The sequence below is a fragment of the Rhinolophus sinicus genome, linkage group LG16 (assembly GCF_036562045.2).
Source record: "Rhinolophus sinicus isolate RSC01 linkage group LG16, ASM3656204v1, whole genome shotgun sequence".
NCBI classification, from domain to species: domain Eukaryota; kingdom Metazoa; phylum Chordata; class Mammalia; order Chiroptera; family Rhinolophidae; genus Rhinolophus; species Rhinolophus sinicus.
In genome coordinates, this window is record NC_133765.1 from 24,269,563 (window position 1) to 24,285,128 (window position 15,566).

General features: G+C 50.5%; 1 protein-coding gene across 5 annotated transcripts in view; it reads right to left on the reverse strand.

Moving 5' to 3' along the window:
- Positions 1–15,566, reverse strand: part of KIAA1671 (KIAA1671 ortholog) — a 185,616-nt gene that overhangs the window by 122,691 nt on the left and 47,359 nt on the right. For 4 of the 5 annotated variants that reach the window (XM_074321515.1, XM_074321516.1, XM_074321514.1 and 1 more), the window contains 3 exons: positions 8,485–10,083; positions 6,436–6,517; positions 326–3,169 (listed from right to left, as the gene is read on the reverse strand). In XM_074321515.1, coding sequence (XP_074177616.1) covers positions 326–3,169; positions 6,436–6,517; positions 8,485–10,031 — 4,473 coding nt within the window. In that variant the 5' untranslated portion in view covers positions 10,032–10,083. Of the gene's footprint in view, positions 1–325; positions 3,170–6,435; positions 6,518–8,484; positions 10,084–11,858; positions 12,132–15,566 lie in introns of those variants that run through there. The other variant, XM_019755578.2, reaches the window with a different exon arrangement.

Genomic DNA, 15,566 nt, shown 5'->3' on the forward strand with positions numbered 1-15,566 from the left:
TAATAAGCTGGCCTCATTTCACAGGAGGGGGATTACACCTAGAAATCTGGATTTTTTTCAGATTCTCTTGATAAATCGGATCTGCCATCTCAGGACCACCATTACTACTTATCAAGAACCAGCCAGAACTGAGCAGCAGTTGCCCCCTTCAGATAAGGCATGAGCTCTCCATTTGCCACAATCCCCACCATTCCCTAGAGTCTCACACCCAGGCTGACTCCACTCATTTACATATCCACCTGGCCCATGTAGGTTCTGAGTTTGAGACCCCTGTCCTACGTATTTAACCAACGTTTGACAGCACTGATCCAGCTTTCATACTCACCTTCTGACTGTCTCGAGTCCCTGACTCCCGGCGACAGGGTCCCATTTTGGTCTCCTCGGCCTCCGAACTCTCCCTGGGAAGGCTGGGCCTCCCTTTGGGCTGCTCTTGTCTCCTCTCTCTGGCTTCCTGCATGATGGACAGGCCCTCTCGGATTTTGGCAGGGGGGCCCTTCTCTGAATAGGCCCTCTTGACATCCAGTGGTGACCTTCCACAGTCTCGTGGGTGGTCACCCCACTGGGCCACACGGCCCTCCTCTCCTTTCCTGATGGATTTCCTTGGAGTCCCTTTTTTCTGGTCCACTGAGGAGGATTTGGGCGACACGCTGGCTCCACTGCCCGGATCCTCCCAGGTGGTGGGCTTTGACTCAGCCAGGTAATTCTGACCCTTTGCACTGTGATGTTTACCAGCAAAGGCCTTTGTTTCATCCTCAGTGATTCCTGAGATTTTCTTCCTGGAACCCCCAGAACCAGAAGAGGCCCCTGGATATTTTTCAGAAGGAACCGAGTGTGGCAGAGCCCACAGAGGAGGGCTGAGTTTGGTGTTCGTGGCTGCCCCCGGGGCCTCTAGTGGCTGCTTTCCTGAGCCAGGACGAGAACTGGGGTTCGTTTCAGCAACACTGGCTGGTTTCCGGAGACCCTCGGCTTCAGGCCCTTCCTTCAGGCTCCTCCTCCTCCGCTCCACCCCGCCTTGCTGGCCTGGCCTCTCCTGAGACAAGCTGCTGGGCTCTGCAGGCGGACCCTCCTTCAGCTCCTGAGAATCCTGCTTCTTGTACTCGGCCATAAGAGCATCAATGTCAAGAACACTGGATCTGTAGACCTCTTTGACTTTCCCTGGGACTGTCTCGCTGACCATCTCAGTCTTCCTTCTGACCAGGAGATCACCGGCTTTCGGGTGACTTTTAAAAGTCGGGGTCGTTGGGGGAGCGCTGCTGGGAGATGTCTTGTTTCCACTGTCCTTCCAATCGTTCTGAAAGCCAGTGCCATCTTCTGGTCGCTGACGAATCCATACAGCGTCAGCATCGATGATTCTTTCAGTAGAAAGATCTAGAATCCGATCCTGAAGAGGTGATGGAGCATCAGATGGCTTTGGAGTTTTTGAAAAGCTTGTACTGTCACGCTCTCTGCCCTGAGCCCAGTTTTTATTGCCCATGGTCTCCGGCGGCTCTTCAGGGTTAAGAGAAACCAAGGTAGATGTTAAAGGATGAGGAGATGGAGGCGGAGCTCTTTTTCTAGAATGTTCCGTCAAGTGTTGGGGCCCCGACTTAACAACACTCTTTGCTTTTTGAGTATCAGGAATCTGATATGTCACTGCAAAAAATGTCGCCTTGGGTTCCACAGGTGACCCTTGCTTGACTGCTGGATGAGCTGGGTCCTGTGAAACATCTGGGTGCTTCTCCTGGGCCTCTGCCCTGTCATGGGATGGCTGAGGTTTCCTTAAGGCACCAGTGGTGGGGCTCAGATAATCCGTGCGTCTCTGCTCCACCTTTGAAGAGTGTTCTGGAGACAGGAAGCTGAACTCATCAAACTTCACGTCGTGGGGTAAAGTCCGTCGCCTCCATTTCTCGAGTCTCTGGTCCGTGGGACTCACCTTCCGCATCCTAGCTTCCGGCTCCCGGGCCTCGGCTGGCCTCAGTTCGCCCTCACTGGCTGTCACAACGAGGGACCCTTTCTGCACTAGCCCATCAGGACGTGGCCATGCGCGGAAGTCAGAGGTCTCATCCTTCACCCCGGAAGGAGGGTCCCGAGGGCAGCCCCGGGGGGGACTCCTTTCTCCTGCTGAAATGCAGCCTCCTGGCTTCTTCCCAGCCCCTTCAGGCCCCTGGTGCTGGGGCTCCCTGGCAGCTGCCTGGACGGTCCTCGTACAGGTGACCTCAGGGCCGCAGGGCCTGGCCGAGCGCACACTGGTGACCTCAGAACCCACCTCCGAGCCTTTCTCGTCACTGACCACCATAGTGGCTTTATGCCAGTTCCCAGACACCCCACCTGTCCACTTGGGCGACAGGCAATTGCCCCCAAATGTGTCCTTTGGCTCTCGGAAGTCAGGCTTGGACCCACTGACCTGCTGCGTCCCTCGAGCTTCCCAAATCAAACTGGCTCTTTGGACGGACCCCGCCTGACTGTCCAGCCTGCCCTCTGGGTCAGCAGGGGTGACCTCAGGGGACAGCTGCCTCCCCTTCAGCGAGAGTCGGGACTTGCCACTTCGGAGCGTCACAGCTTTTTCCTCGGACACTGTGGGGACGGCCTCACTATGTGCGCGCTCCCCCACCGCATGCACAATGTCGTACTTGGGCTCAACCTTCTGTGACATGGGAGGGTTTTCCAAGCATTTCAGTAAGGGGTTTTTACTGCGTTTTTCGCCCAGAGAGTATTTTTCCAAGAGAGGTATGTGATACTGTTTGGGGTCACCATTCAAGAGGGAAGTCTGTCCCAATTTCTCTGTGTCAAGGTTTTCAAACCACCTGGAGTTCTCTTTCTTGAGGATTGTCTTTTCCGGCGTGTCTTTCCCCAGCCTCGAGCCTCTCTCGGGCCTGGGTTTGAGCTCTGAGATGTGGGTCACATCAGCAGGGGATGTGGCCGAGGGACAGTGTCCTGACTGGTCAGCCACAGTGTGTCTCTCCACGTGATGCTCAAACACGGTGGCCCTCACAGTCTGAAAGCCTCCGTCGTCTTCTGGAGTGCTGTCGGACGATCTCAGGGCCCCCACCGAGCTCTCACTGCGACAGCTATCAGGGACTCCATGAGAACTGTTTTTCCGCTCTGTCTGCCTGCATTTCTCCCGGAGCGTCCCGGGCTTCCAGGGGCTTCTTGGAGCACATGCTCCATCCAAACCAGGCTCTTCTTTTTGCTGAAAAAATAAAAAAGAAACAATTCAACTTAACTAAAGGATTCGAAATGGAAAGGAAGAGGTGAGGTCACTGAAATGGCTGCTTTTAAAATCTCAACAGTGAGACGCCATGAAATGTAAAGATGGGACACATCTAGGATGGGTGAAGAGGTGGGGAAATGGACACCTTCGGATATGGTTGGAGGAAACATACATGGTTGTGACTTTCGGACAATTCAGTGTAGCTGTCATGATGTTAAAATGCTCATTTCCTTTAATCCAGCCAGTTTCCTCTCAGGATTCCCTCTTTGCCCACGAGCCCAAGTCTACGTGAACAAAAAAGTTCACACAGCACTGCTTGTGAAAGCAAATGAACACAGACAATGGGAGCGCCCATCTGAAAGGGCACTGGCTAAAGAAATGTTGATATATGCAGACAATGGAATACCACACGGGTACTTAGATCCACAGAAGGGGGTGGGTTCTAATGTTGTGCCATCCACGAACACACAAAATATTGTTGGGTTGATGGGAGATAAGCAGACTGCAGAACAGTATATTTATAATATAAATTTGCAGAACAGTGTATCTATAATATAATACCATTTTTAAAAACTGTGTGCGCGCGTGTGTGTGTGTGTGTGTGTGTAGATGAACAGCAGAGAGAAAATGGAAATCACGCTGTGAGTAAGGGTAGGAAGAAGGAATGAGGATGAGAACATCATCTTTTAATCTTGAACAGAACACTACGGTTCTGTTCAACTTTTATAATATGGGTATTATTATTTAGTAATTAAAATTTTTGTTTCCTGTTAAAAATAAGTCTACCTCAACAAGTTAAAGAATTAACGATAGGACCCACCAATTCCATTCCTGAGTACATACCCAAAAGAATTGAAAACAGGTATTCAGACAAAAACTTGCACACAAATGTCCACAGCAGAACTATTCACAGTATTGAAAAGGTGGAACGGCCCGAACATCCATCAGTAGATGAACAGATAAACAAAAGGAGTATGCATGCAATGGAATGTTATTCAGCCATGAAAAAGACTGAAGTTCTGACACATGCTACAGCATGGATGAACCCTGAAAATATTATGTAAAGTGAAATAAGCCAGTCACAAAAAGCTGTATGTTATATGATTCCACTTATACGGGATATTCAGAATAGGCAAGTGTATAGAGACAGAAAACAGATTCATGGGTGCCAAGGGACAGGAGTTCATCGGGACGGGAAGTGACTTGGCAAGAGGTTTCCATTTAGTGCGATGAAAAATTCTGGAACTAGATAGCAGTGATGGTTGTACAACATTAAGAATACACTTAATGCCACTGAACTGTTCACTTTAAAATAGTTATAAAGCAGGCAGGACCACAGTTTGCTAATCTCTACTCTAGATGATAGAATGCCATTAAAGAATTTTGAAAATATACTGATTTAAAAATTTTTGTTTGTATTTTATTACATAAATGTTGTATAAATAATATACGAATCTATTCTCATTGTAAAGGAATCTAAACAATATAAACAAAGCTCAAGGCCTTTAGTTCCCTCATTCAAATACCAGTCCCCTTCCTGGATAACAATTGTTACCAATGGGGAGTATATCCTGGAAGAACTTTCTAGAACATTCTCCTTGCATTATTGTGTGTATGTACGTATATATGTGTGTGTGTGTTAGTTTTTTAAATTTAAAAATATACCATTATTCTTAAAAAATAGTTAAAATAGTATATTCTGTGTTATGTGTATTTTACCACAATAAAAAAAATCACTAAAAGAAAAGTCTTTTATAGAGATGAAAGCTCATTCCATTTAAAGCAAGGCTTTCTTGATTCACTTTTCAGTTTTTGAAAAATTTCAAGCATATACAAAATTACAAGTAAAATAACAAATTCACCTCAACCCATCCCCTAGATTCAATGGCGATCAACATTTCAGCCAACTTTCTTCACAGGGCCCTTTTTATTCTTTGTTGTTGCCACTATAGGATTGTGATGTGAATACAGAGCACTTTACTTAAAAAGGACCCCCTGTCAACCATTTTTAAAGAAATGATTCAGAAGATCCAATGATAAAAAAAAAAAAGCAGGACAAATCACCAACCCCAAGAGCAGGGGGCACTGTTGTTCAGAGCTAGCTCACCTTTGTGGAGGATTTACGATGGGAATGTACAAATGGGCATGGAACCAAGCTCTGGTGTTTAAAACTCTGCACAAGATTCTTTAAAAATGAAACCTATGCCTACTATACGATCCGGCCATTCCAATCCCAGGTATTAACCCAAGATAAAAGAAAATAGATGTCCCTACGAAACCTTGCCCACAAATGCTCACAGCAGCTTCATTTGCAATGGCCCCAAAACTGGAAACCCAAAATTCCATGAAAGGGTGAATGGATAAACAAACTGTGGTCTACCCGTACAGTGGAATACTACTCAGTAATGAAAAGGAAGGAACTACTGATACACACTGCAATTTGATATGTCTCAGAATAATTATTCTGAATGGAAGAAGGAAGACCAAGATAAAAAAAGCACTGGTTCCATTTACAGAAAAATCTACAAAACACAAACTAATTTAGAGTAACAGAAAGCAGCTCAGATGAGGGGGGTGGGAGGGATTGCAAAGAGGATGCTTGCATGTGCTGATAGGTTCATTATCTTGACAGTGACAATAGATTCACAGGTGTGCACACATATACGTCAAACTTATCAACTTGTTACAATTGAAACGTGCAGTTTACTGCATGTCAATTATGCCTCAACAAAGCCGTTTTTCAAACATTAAAACTCTGCAGAAAGCATCAACCACAAACCAGTTATACCTAGGAGTTATTTAATGACCTTTTTCTTATGAACCGGATAAAATAAAAATACTTTTTGAGCAATTTAATTTCTGGTAATTTCCCTCCTTCTGCTAGGTGACGAGTCAGAGTGGGGAAGGAAGCAGGGACCATAATGAGGGAAACTGAGGGGGTTTCTGGTAACATTTTTAACCTTTATAATTTCTTAATAAAACAGGCATTCTTACAGAGGAAAGCCATGTCCCAATACCTGGCAGTTACATTTGTAAACAGCATTTAACACCAAGGAACAGGGAATCACAACCCATCATGCCAGAAGGAACTTTAAATGTCCTAGCATTAAAGGAAAAACTGTTTTTATTGTTCATGAGAGGCTTTCGATTCTTTCCTAGGTCCTTGCAGATCATAAAAGCTCTTTTTCCAGGAAGTGTGACTACTCACCGGAAAAAAAGATGTGCCAAACACAACAGCTCCTTACCTTTTCTCTCAGTTCCTTAGCAAGCTCGCCACTCAGCTCTGAACACTTCTCATAGTTGACTCCATTGCTTGAACTTGAAAACCTGGTACAGAGATCCACATTACTTGTATGGCCCTGTAGCTATGGCTCCCTCCAGCCCACACCCCGTAACGCTCAGGTATCCAGGGGTGAAATCAGCATTGAGCTCATCAAAGCAGCACTGCCAGGTTTGCTTTGAGAAAAGTCCTTTCTTTTCCGGTCGTCAAACCACTGAGAAGGACCTGGTGGGGAGAGCCTACCTTAAACACAGCGTCATCAGAGTGGCAGGGGCCCCAGGCTTGGGTGAAGAGACCTGGGTGCTGGTGCCAGTTCTATCACCTGTCCCCTACGGCAGCTTGTGACCTCACCTGAGCCTCTGCCTCTTCATCTATAAAATGGGGATAATGAACACCTCCCCATGGCCTTTTGCAGGGCGGATACGAGGCTACCCAAAGCCCTAATAGCTACATGAGGGCATTCAGGGAAGAGTGAGGATGCCCCAGGAGGGATAATTAATGGCTGTTGTTAGCAAACAAATGCACAACAGCAGCCTGCTGCATATGAGACAAGGGACTGGTGGGGGGGGCAGGGGGCTGCCTGGAATGTGGGGGGTGCACGGGCCTGTCTCTGCCTCTCCCCGTGACTTTGGCCAGGTCACTGTCCCTCTCCAGGGGACAGTGTTTTCCCACCTGTGAAAGGGAAGAGAGAGAAACGAGAGTTTGGGGGCTTGAATTTTCCTTCTCTGAAAAGCTCCCTGGAGTGGATGCCTAAAGATTAATTCAGGGCGGGGGGCTTGCCGAGAAAAGGGAGGGGAGAGAAACCAAACCACTTATACTTGACCCATATGCAGGAATCCAGGGTCAGCCTTCTGGGAGGCGTGAGGCCATACATAAGTTGTTTCTAAACTGGGAGCCTCAGTTTCCCCATCTGTCAGATGGGAATAATCCGAGGCACGGTGAGGACGCAGGGAGGAAAAAGCATGTGAGGTCCCTGGCATGGGTGCCCCTTCCTCTGTTATCCGAACTCAGGGGTTCTCGGGCCTGCACATGAGAATCATGTGGGAAGCTTTTAAAAACTACCAAGATTAGGGGCCCCTCCCCAGATCCACTGAATCAGCACCACTGGGGTGGGACCCAGGCATTGGTATTTTTTCCAGGTGATTTTAAATTCTGAGAACCACTGGTCTAATTCTGGCCCAGCTGCTGCCCTACTTCCCAGGGCTGGGAGGGCAGTCGATGCAAAGGTCCTGCTGCCTGGAAGGAAACTCCATCCCCAGCAAAGTATGCCGGTGGCAGGCATGTCATTACTGAGCAGGTGGACACACCTAGTGGCGTCTCCCTATTGTCGCCCAGAAGCCACTTGTGGGAAAACAAAGGAGCAAGAGCTGTCAGAGGCCAGGCAAGCTTAGAAAATCATTATTAACTAACAGGATTGATAATATCATGTAGAGCTACGATGAATTACGGGATTCCCACGGGCAAGGCAATTCCCAGCACTGTGTCTCTGAGTCTTTACCTTAATCCTTCCAGGAAGGTCTTAGTATTGTAAGATGAAGACACAGAGGTTCAAGAGGAAGGCGACCTGCCTCAGTTATCTTGACCCATTTGATTTTATTTTGGGGGCCAGTCATAGAGGTTTCGGCCATACATTAAATGTCCTCAGACTTTAGGAAAGGAAAGCTTGGCTACGGAGACAGGCTGAGCTGGAATGACATAGGGCTCTCGACTTCTTCAAGGCACTTCACTTTTCCTATCGGAATCTGTGAAATCGGCACAATACCACCCCCTATAAAGTACAAAGATGAAAAGAGACAAGGAAACTGAGCTCCTTGGCCTCACTGCTGGCAAACATCTCCCCTGAGAAACGGAACACACCACTACTTCCTCTCAGGGCTGTGGGTAAACCCACAGGGGGTGTAAGATACCCAGCATGGAGCCTGGCACCCTATGGTTCCCTTCCTGGAAGGACCCCGGGTGGGCAGTTTGAGGCAGCTTGGGGACTGAGTGAAGCCCCTGGGACTTTGTCACTTACAGTTTGGTCAGATCTGCTGACAGGGGCCGCGCTGAGACCACCTTCCTCCTGACCTCCGGCTTGGCCTCGGGGTTCTCCGTGGCCCAGCCTTTGATTCGCTCTTGGACGCTCACACCTGCTTTTTCCGTCTCTGGCACAGCGGTGGCCAGCGGAGGCTCAGACCCCACCCCCAAGGCCGAGGTGCTCTCCTCCCCAAACAGGCTGAGGCGCTTCTTGACGCTGCCCCTGGATGTCCACTCTGCCCGGGTCCGGATTTCCCCGTTAGATGCTCGGCTCTTGACCTCAGCAATTTCTTGGCCTTTTCCCAGCCTGGGCGAAGGGGACTCGGGTGCCTTCTCTGGCTCCCCGCCCAGCTTAGCTTTCTCTTCCCCAAGCTTCTGGTCATCTGTGGGGGTGCCCTTGGCTGAACCACCAGCAGTTCTGAGGCTGCTCGGTTCCACCTGCTTAGAAAGCATCTTTTCCTTCCGTTTTCGGCTCATCTTGGCCACATCCAGGAAGTCGGCATCTGGGTCAGGAAGGGGGGCCTCTGCTTTGACCAAACACTCCCCATCCACTCTGGGCTCTGGGTCGGGCCTCTCGGGCCCCCCGCGCTGGGCGGGGGGACCTGCTGCAGCCTCGTCAGCCACCTTCTTCAGCAGAGCCTCTCTGCTCTCAAACGGGGCCGTGAGGTCCATGGACAGAGGCCGGGGCCTCCTCACCCATGTCTTCTCAGGAGGGGTCGGGGGTGCTCTTCCCATCGTAGCTGGTCCACCTGGGCCTGGCTTCTGAGGCTGAATGGATTCTATGAAAATGGCTGACACAGGCCTTCTTTTTGAGCGAGGCCTAGGCTGCACTGTGGGGTCCCCCGTGTCCTCCACACTGCTGGCCTTTGAGAGAAGCTCTTTGGGGCCTGTCTCCTCTTGGGTGGCCGTCTGCCTTGTGTCCTGCGTTAGGGAGGCCGGTCGGGGAAGGGTCCCCCCAGGCTTTCGGGTGGGCAGGGTGGGCTTGGTGGCCACCTCAGGCCGGGAGACGGAAGGGGACTCCTGAGACACGCCTGCGTTGGCCTCCCGAGTCCCCTCACTGACTCCCTTCCCCAGAGCAGGGCCAGCTTTGGTGGTTTCAAAGAGAATCATGGTGTTGGGGCTGGGCCGCAAAAATGCGGGCTTGTTGAACAGAGACGAGCTTCTCTTCAGGTGCTCCCCGCTCCCCGCCTCCTGCCCCACCAAGCTGGGCATCCTGTCACCCAGATCCTTTGCCACCACGTCCTGGGATGGCCCACTGGAAGGAGAAGGCTTGGTTGGGCTGGGCCGCAAGGACACAGGGGAGGATTTCACGTCCGGGGCTTTCTCCTTGAAGAAGGGTTTGGGGGCGAGTCTCGGCAGAGGGAGTAAGCGGGTTGGGCTCCTGAGGGGACTTTTTCCTTCCAAGAGCCGTGCTGAGGGGGCCCCAGAGGTGTCGGCAGCCTGGCGGAAGTAGGTCCGCTTCAGGGTCTCCTCCTTGGTGATCTCCCCGAGGCCAGGGACTCCTGTCAGAGAAGTTATGGAGCCGACCTCGACCCGCGTGGCCATGGTTATGGTTGTGGATCCATGGGGATTAAGAACATCCAAAACGGAGAAGAAACTGCTCAAAAAAAAAGAAAAAAAGGAAATTTAAAATTCACTCAATGTCTGGGTCAAAGCAGACCAGAGCCCCAAGTTCTGGATAGCAGCACCCCACTGATTTCACCAGTCATGCTTGGGCCAACCTCTCCACTTCTCTGAACTCTGGGCCAGGAAAGCAAACTAAATGGCTATTTCTTCAGTTCTTTCCAGAACAAAGGGTGGGGGAAAGGTGCCAATATTCTCTAGGACTTTCCCTGACTCAGCTAATCTCAAGGCCAACTTGCAAGATTAAAAAGTGATTATCTCTGCTGTACAGATAAGGAAATCGGCTCAGAGAGGCCAAGTGACTGGCTGGAAGTAACACAGACAGTTAAGAGGCAAAGTCAGGATTTAAACCCAGTGGGAATCCACACTCACACCAAACGTTCCCAGGATAAGCCCCAGTGACAGCATCCTCGAGTTCCCTCCCTCCTTTCACCCTAAGAATTTATATTTTCCTATTTCAGAGCCTGCCCACATCAGGCATCCCAGCGGATCCTCGTCACGACCTGTGCTAAGCGCCAAGCACAGGAGGGTATGTGACCAGCCCCAGCTCACACAGCCAGCTGAAGCCAAGTCCTTGAGGTCACAAAGTTGGTTGGTGGTACGGGAACCCAAGCCTCAGCCCCCAACCCCACTAGACTATCCCTTATGTTTCCCCTCCCCCACACTTGCAGAGGCCTGTTTTAAAAAAGCCATCTCATTTTTTACTCCACCTGCAGTTGTTACTTGCCTTTGTGTTCTTTTCTGTTGAATGCCTATGTTATGCTGGCTGCTTTCATTGTCTCAGTAAGAGTAGCAGCTAATGAGGGCACACCAGGAGTGAGGCCTCAAGGTAAACCAAGTGCTTCCTGTGTTTTATAAATCACATCCTCCTTACAACCCTATGAGATGGGTACAATTATTATCAGACGCCATTTTGCAGCTCAGGAGTAAGTCCCCTGTACGTCCAGCTTATGTCCTCCTCTCTCAAAGCAGGAGGCCTCCTCTCTCATTAATCGTCCAACAATCCTGAGAAGCAGGGACCATGGGTATCTCCATTATAGAGGTGAAGGGAAAGGGCCCAGAGAGGTCACCCAACTTGCCTACATAACACAGCCGGAACTTGACCTCGAGTCCACAACTCATTCAACTCTGCCTTTTAAAAATATTCTGTCTTATTCCTTTCTGGTCTTAAAAAGTGCCAGACAAGTCACTGCGTTTGATTCCTCCCCCACCCTACCCCTTTTCCCCCTGCAACACTGCCCCCGGCCTGCCCCGATCTAGATGGACTACAAGTAGAAGGTATTTTAGTTCCATGCAAGCCTCCCGCTTCCCTTCCTGAAGCCTGGCACTGCTACCCCCGGCTCTGACTCACTCAGCAGCTTGCAGGAAAGGCAGGCAGCTTTTGATATTTTCTCTTCCTTACACGCTCGATGGTGCTAACTGATTCCTTCTTCTCAAACCGGAGAACACTGTCTAGACGTGTTAGTGGCAGAAGAGACAGAGAGATATGGAGAAACGGGGACTCTGAGATGGGAAAATTCTGTCTGCAACGACGCCGGGCACAGCTCTAAGGCACCCGGGGGTCCTGCCCCAAATCGGGGCTGCTCACCTTCGGAGCCGCTCCCCGTGACCTCTTGAAACCCTGCTCTGGGACACATGTGTAGCCTGGACATGACACACAGGACAGTAACAGGACTCAAAGGACAGAAAGAAAATTCCCTGGCAGAACCCACAGGCCCCCTCCACCCTGGACGCTCCGGCCCCACTTACCAGAGCTGGCAGGCCCTGGCTGGGGCTGTGTGACCACCAGAAAAAGCCAACTGTGTCACATCTCACCGCAAACTGGGCTGCCCCCACACTCCCATGGCAGAAGCTGGCAGGGGAGGGGAGGCTCGTCCCCACAGGCTGAGTTTCGGCAGGTCTGGAAAGACACAGGACCACAGCCTCCGTTCCAGAGTTCCAGCAATATGGGCACAGACGGCGCAAAAGCTTTGGAGCCAATAGCATCCGCTGGCATCTCCCCCAGCTTGTCAAACTCATGCTCCTTTCAGCTTTTCACTATTGCAGCCTTATATATGTGTGTGTGTGTGTGCATAAAGAGAGCTGAGTCCACAGTAGGTGCTCAATAAAACTCTCCCCTGTTCCTCTGATACATGGTTACTGAGCACCTACTATGCGCACAGAGATGAAGAAGAAATGCCCCCTGCATTCAGGGAACTCACGGTCTTGTGTAAGAAACACACACAAGCAATTCTGGGCAATAAACATCACAGTTTATAAAGGGGAGCATGCAACTAGGAGGGTTAACTGCCTAGAATTGGGAGTGATGGTTCCAGAAGACTCGCTCAGCTCAGAGGAGGTGACTTCTGAACACTCAAGGTGGCTGATTTGGGAGCTGCTTCTCTTGGATCTCCTGCTCAGCAGTACTTGGACATGGCATTTGGAGGTGGTCAGACACCTCCTCAGGGCCTGGGCACATGTGAGCCTGCTCTCTGGGACACTCCTCTCACTCACACACAGACACAAGCTACTACCATAGCTCAGACATTTCTGCCCCTCTCCAAACCAGTGCAATCTCCTTCTTACCTGTCCATGGAGCCCCACCGATACCCCACAGATCCTCGGCAGGACTCACCCTAACTACACAGTTACATTTCCTAGTGCACGATCCTTCACTTCACATCAGTCTCTCCCACTCACTGGTAAGACCCTAGACGGCACCCTGAATCCCCAGGAGTCAGCACAGCGGCCTGGCATATCATAGCACCAACGATGTAATCATTGAGTGAACAAGTAAATGAATGAAGAAGCATTCTCCTGGCCCTGCTGCCCACTCTTCTAAGTAGGTGCCACGAGTTTCCTACCAGTAAACACTCGAGGGCATAAGATGAGTTTCTCAGGGTCTGGCCCGCTGTGGAGTGGCCATAGGTCACCTGCTCCGGGACGACGACAGAACCAAAGAGCCGTGAAGAGCGTGGCTGGAAGGGCAACCTGCGTAGCTCACCAAGAGGCCCCACCCGTCTCCCTGGACCACAGGGAGGAGAGCCACTGTCTAGGGCAGGCCACTGTCAGACACGTGCTGTGACCACATTCACCCCGCACTGCCACCGGCTTCTCTGCACAAATGAGGAACAGATGCTCCTCGGTGTGGCTTTTCCGGGGCAGGAGTCATCAAGAACAACCGTTGCTGAATGAGGATCAATGGTACACAGGTCACCCTATTCGGGGATCCTTAAACCCACCTGAGCAGCCAGATGGCAGGAAAGACAAGAGAAAAGACTCCGGGTCTGCACCCCTCTCACCCAGAGCAGCGTCTCTGCTATCTGTCAGCTACTTAACATCTTGGGCTTCCTCTCAAGTTGCCATTTAAAATGCCTGGTATGTAAATATAGTTGCATGAACGAATCCATGAATTAATTAATAAATCAAACGACAAAGGGAAAAATGTGTTTAAACCACCCCCGGTGAACAGCTAAATAATATGTTGAAGTCTTTCCCAGACTTAGAGAACTCCGTGACGCTCAGGTTTTCATGTCACCTGTTGTAAACTGCAACGAAACCTATTGAAACATATGCTTTAAAACCTTACTCTAAAGGCATCACATATGTTATGCTTAATTTAAAAGACGGCAGTCTCTTCCATAACATTTTGGAAGCCCACTCATACAGTGGCCAGGTGCTATGCATTCCTGGGATGGCCCTGCTTGCTCTTTTTAAAAGTATTAGCACCAGAGCCAACGCCAAACAAACAGAGCTCCCTGAAGAAAGAAGGGGCACCGAGTGTGAGTCGTCTGAGGTTTTATCCATATTAATCATTGTGGAGGCTGGCAAAGGGAGCAGATGGGGACCAAGGCTGACATAGGACGTCAGGAGGCTGAAGTGGACCGACGACAAAGGATGTCAGTCTGACCTCAAACAGTGGGTGCAGCAATGAGTGTATCTCTGCTCTTGCTACACCTGCCAGGTCCACAGGCTTATTCTCCCCGAACTGATTTGCAAAGTTTAAAATTCCCAGTTCCCCCAGTTTCATGCAGGGAAAACTGTTCTTCCCGGGAATTGAGTCCCCGAGACAGACAGTTGCTGAAATTAGACAGGTGTCATTCGGGAGCCTTCATTCATTTGTCCATCTGACCTTCCTTCCACAAACCAGACTCTGGGGCTGGATGCTGGCCATGGAGCTCACAGTCTCCCGGGAAGTTCAGGAGAACCACACGGGGATAAGGCAAGAGAAGCACTTCCATTCAAAACCAAACAGGTTGGCAGCTTTTTGCTCGGATTCAGAGGCGTTGATTCATCAGCTGTTCCTGAGCCTCCATAATTACACCCTTAAATCGGATCTGCGAGCTCACCAGTTACTCACTCCAGTCTCAGTGTGCTGTTTCCTGGGAATGCCACCATCTGGCGAGGGGCGCGAGCCAGTCCTGACACCTTCCAGCATCTTCCGGAACGGGACCTGGGCTCCCAAGTCTGCAAATGCGTGAGATGCCCTGTGCGAAGGGCCCAGTGCATGCCAGGCTGCAGGAAATGCGTGCGGTTCATCCACCCACAGGCCCACGATGGAAAGGGCCCAAAGTCTCATGTCACTGGAAGGCAGGCATCCTCTCCGCCCCGCCCCATGGCTGCAGCCCTAGCTCCTTCATTGACTCATTCACCCCAATATGCAACGCCAGGGCGCTCGCTATGTGCCAGGCTCTGGGCCAGGTGCTGGGGACAAAACATCTAGAAAGCCCTGTTCCCGCGGAGCTGACCCTCAAGAAGAGGGGAACCGGCAGTAAACAACATAAATAAGCAATATATATAGAATGTTCAATAAGGGACAGTCAAGGAGGGAGTGGCCAGGGGAAAATTCACTGAGAAGGGACATAGAAAACCCGCCTCCTCGCTGGCATTCCTCTCTGCTGCAGCCTCCACCGATATATTCTCCTAAAAGCAGCCAGAGTGACTCTTTGACATGCAAATGCCACCATGTTGCCCACCAGGCTCCAAGCCCCTGTGTGTCTCCCCACTGCCCTATGAATAAAGATCAAACTCCTTCCCTGAGACCCAGCAGGATCCAGCTCCTCTTCATGGCACCATCTTCAGTCTAATGACTGAAGCCTCCCCATCAGTCTGTCTTGTCCCTTACACACACTCACATACTTTCTTCATCACAATGAACCCCAGACCGGTCACAAGACACACTGTGCTTTTCCTTCACTCCTCAACATGGCCATTTCCTGCAGCCTGGGCTGATCCCTATTCATCCCTCAGTTCTCAGCTCCAAGCTGCCACCTCCTCCAGGAAGCCTTCCCTGATGCCCCAAGGCAGGTTCAGGTACCTCCTCCGTGCTCTGGTATCTAACTCTTGGTGCTTTGCCCCAGCCCAGCACTGGTCACACACCTGGTAACTGCCTATGTTACCTCCCCTAGAATGGGAGCTCCTGTCCAGGAGGGTCCTGGGTCCAGTTCACAGCTGTCACCCCAGGGTTTGACACCATAC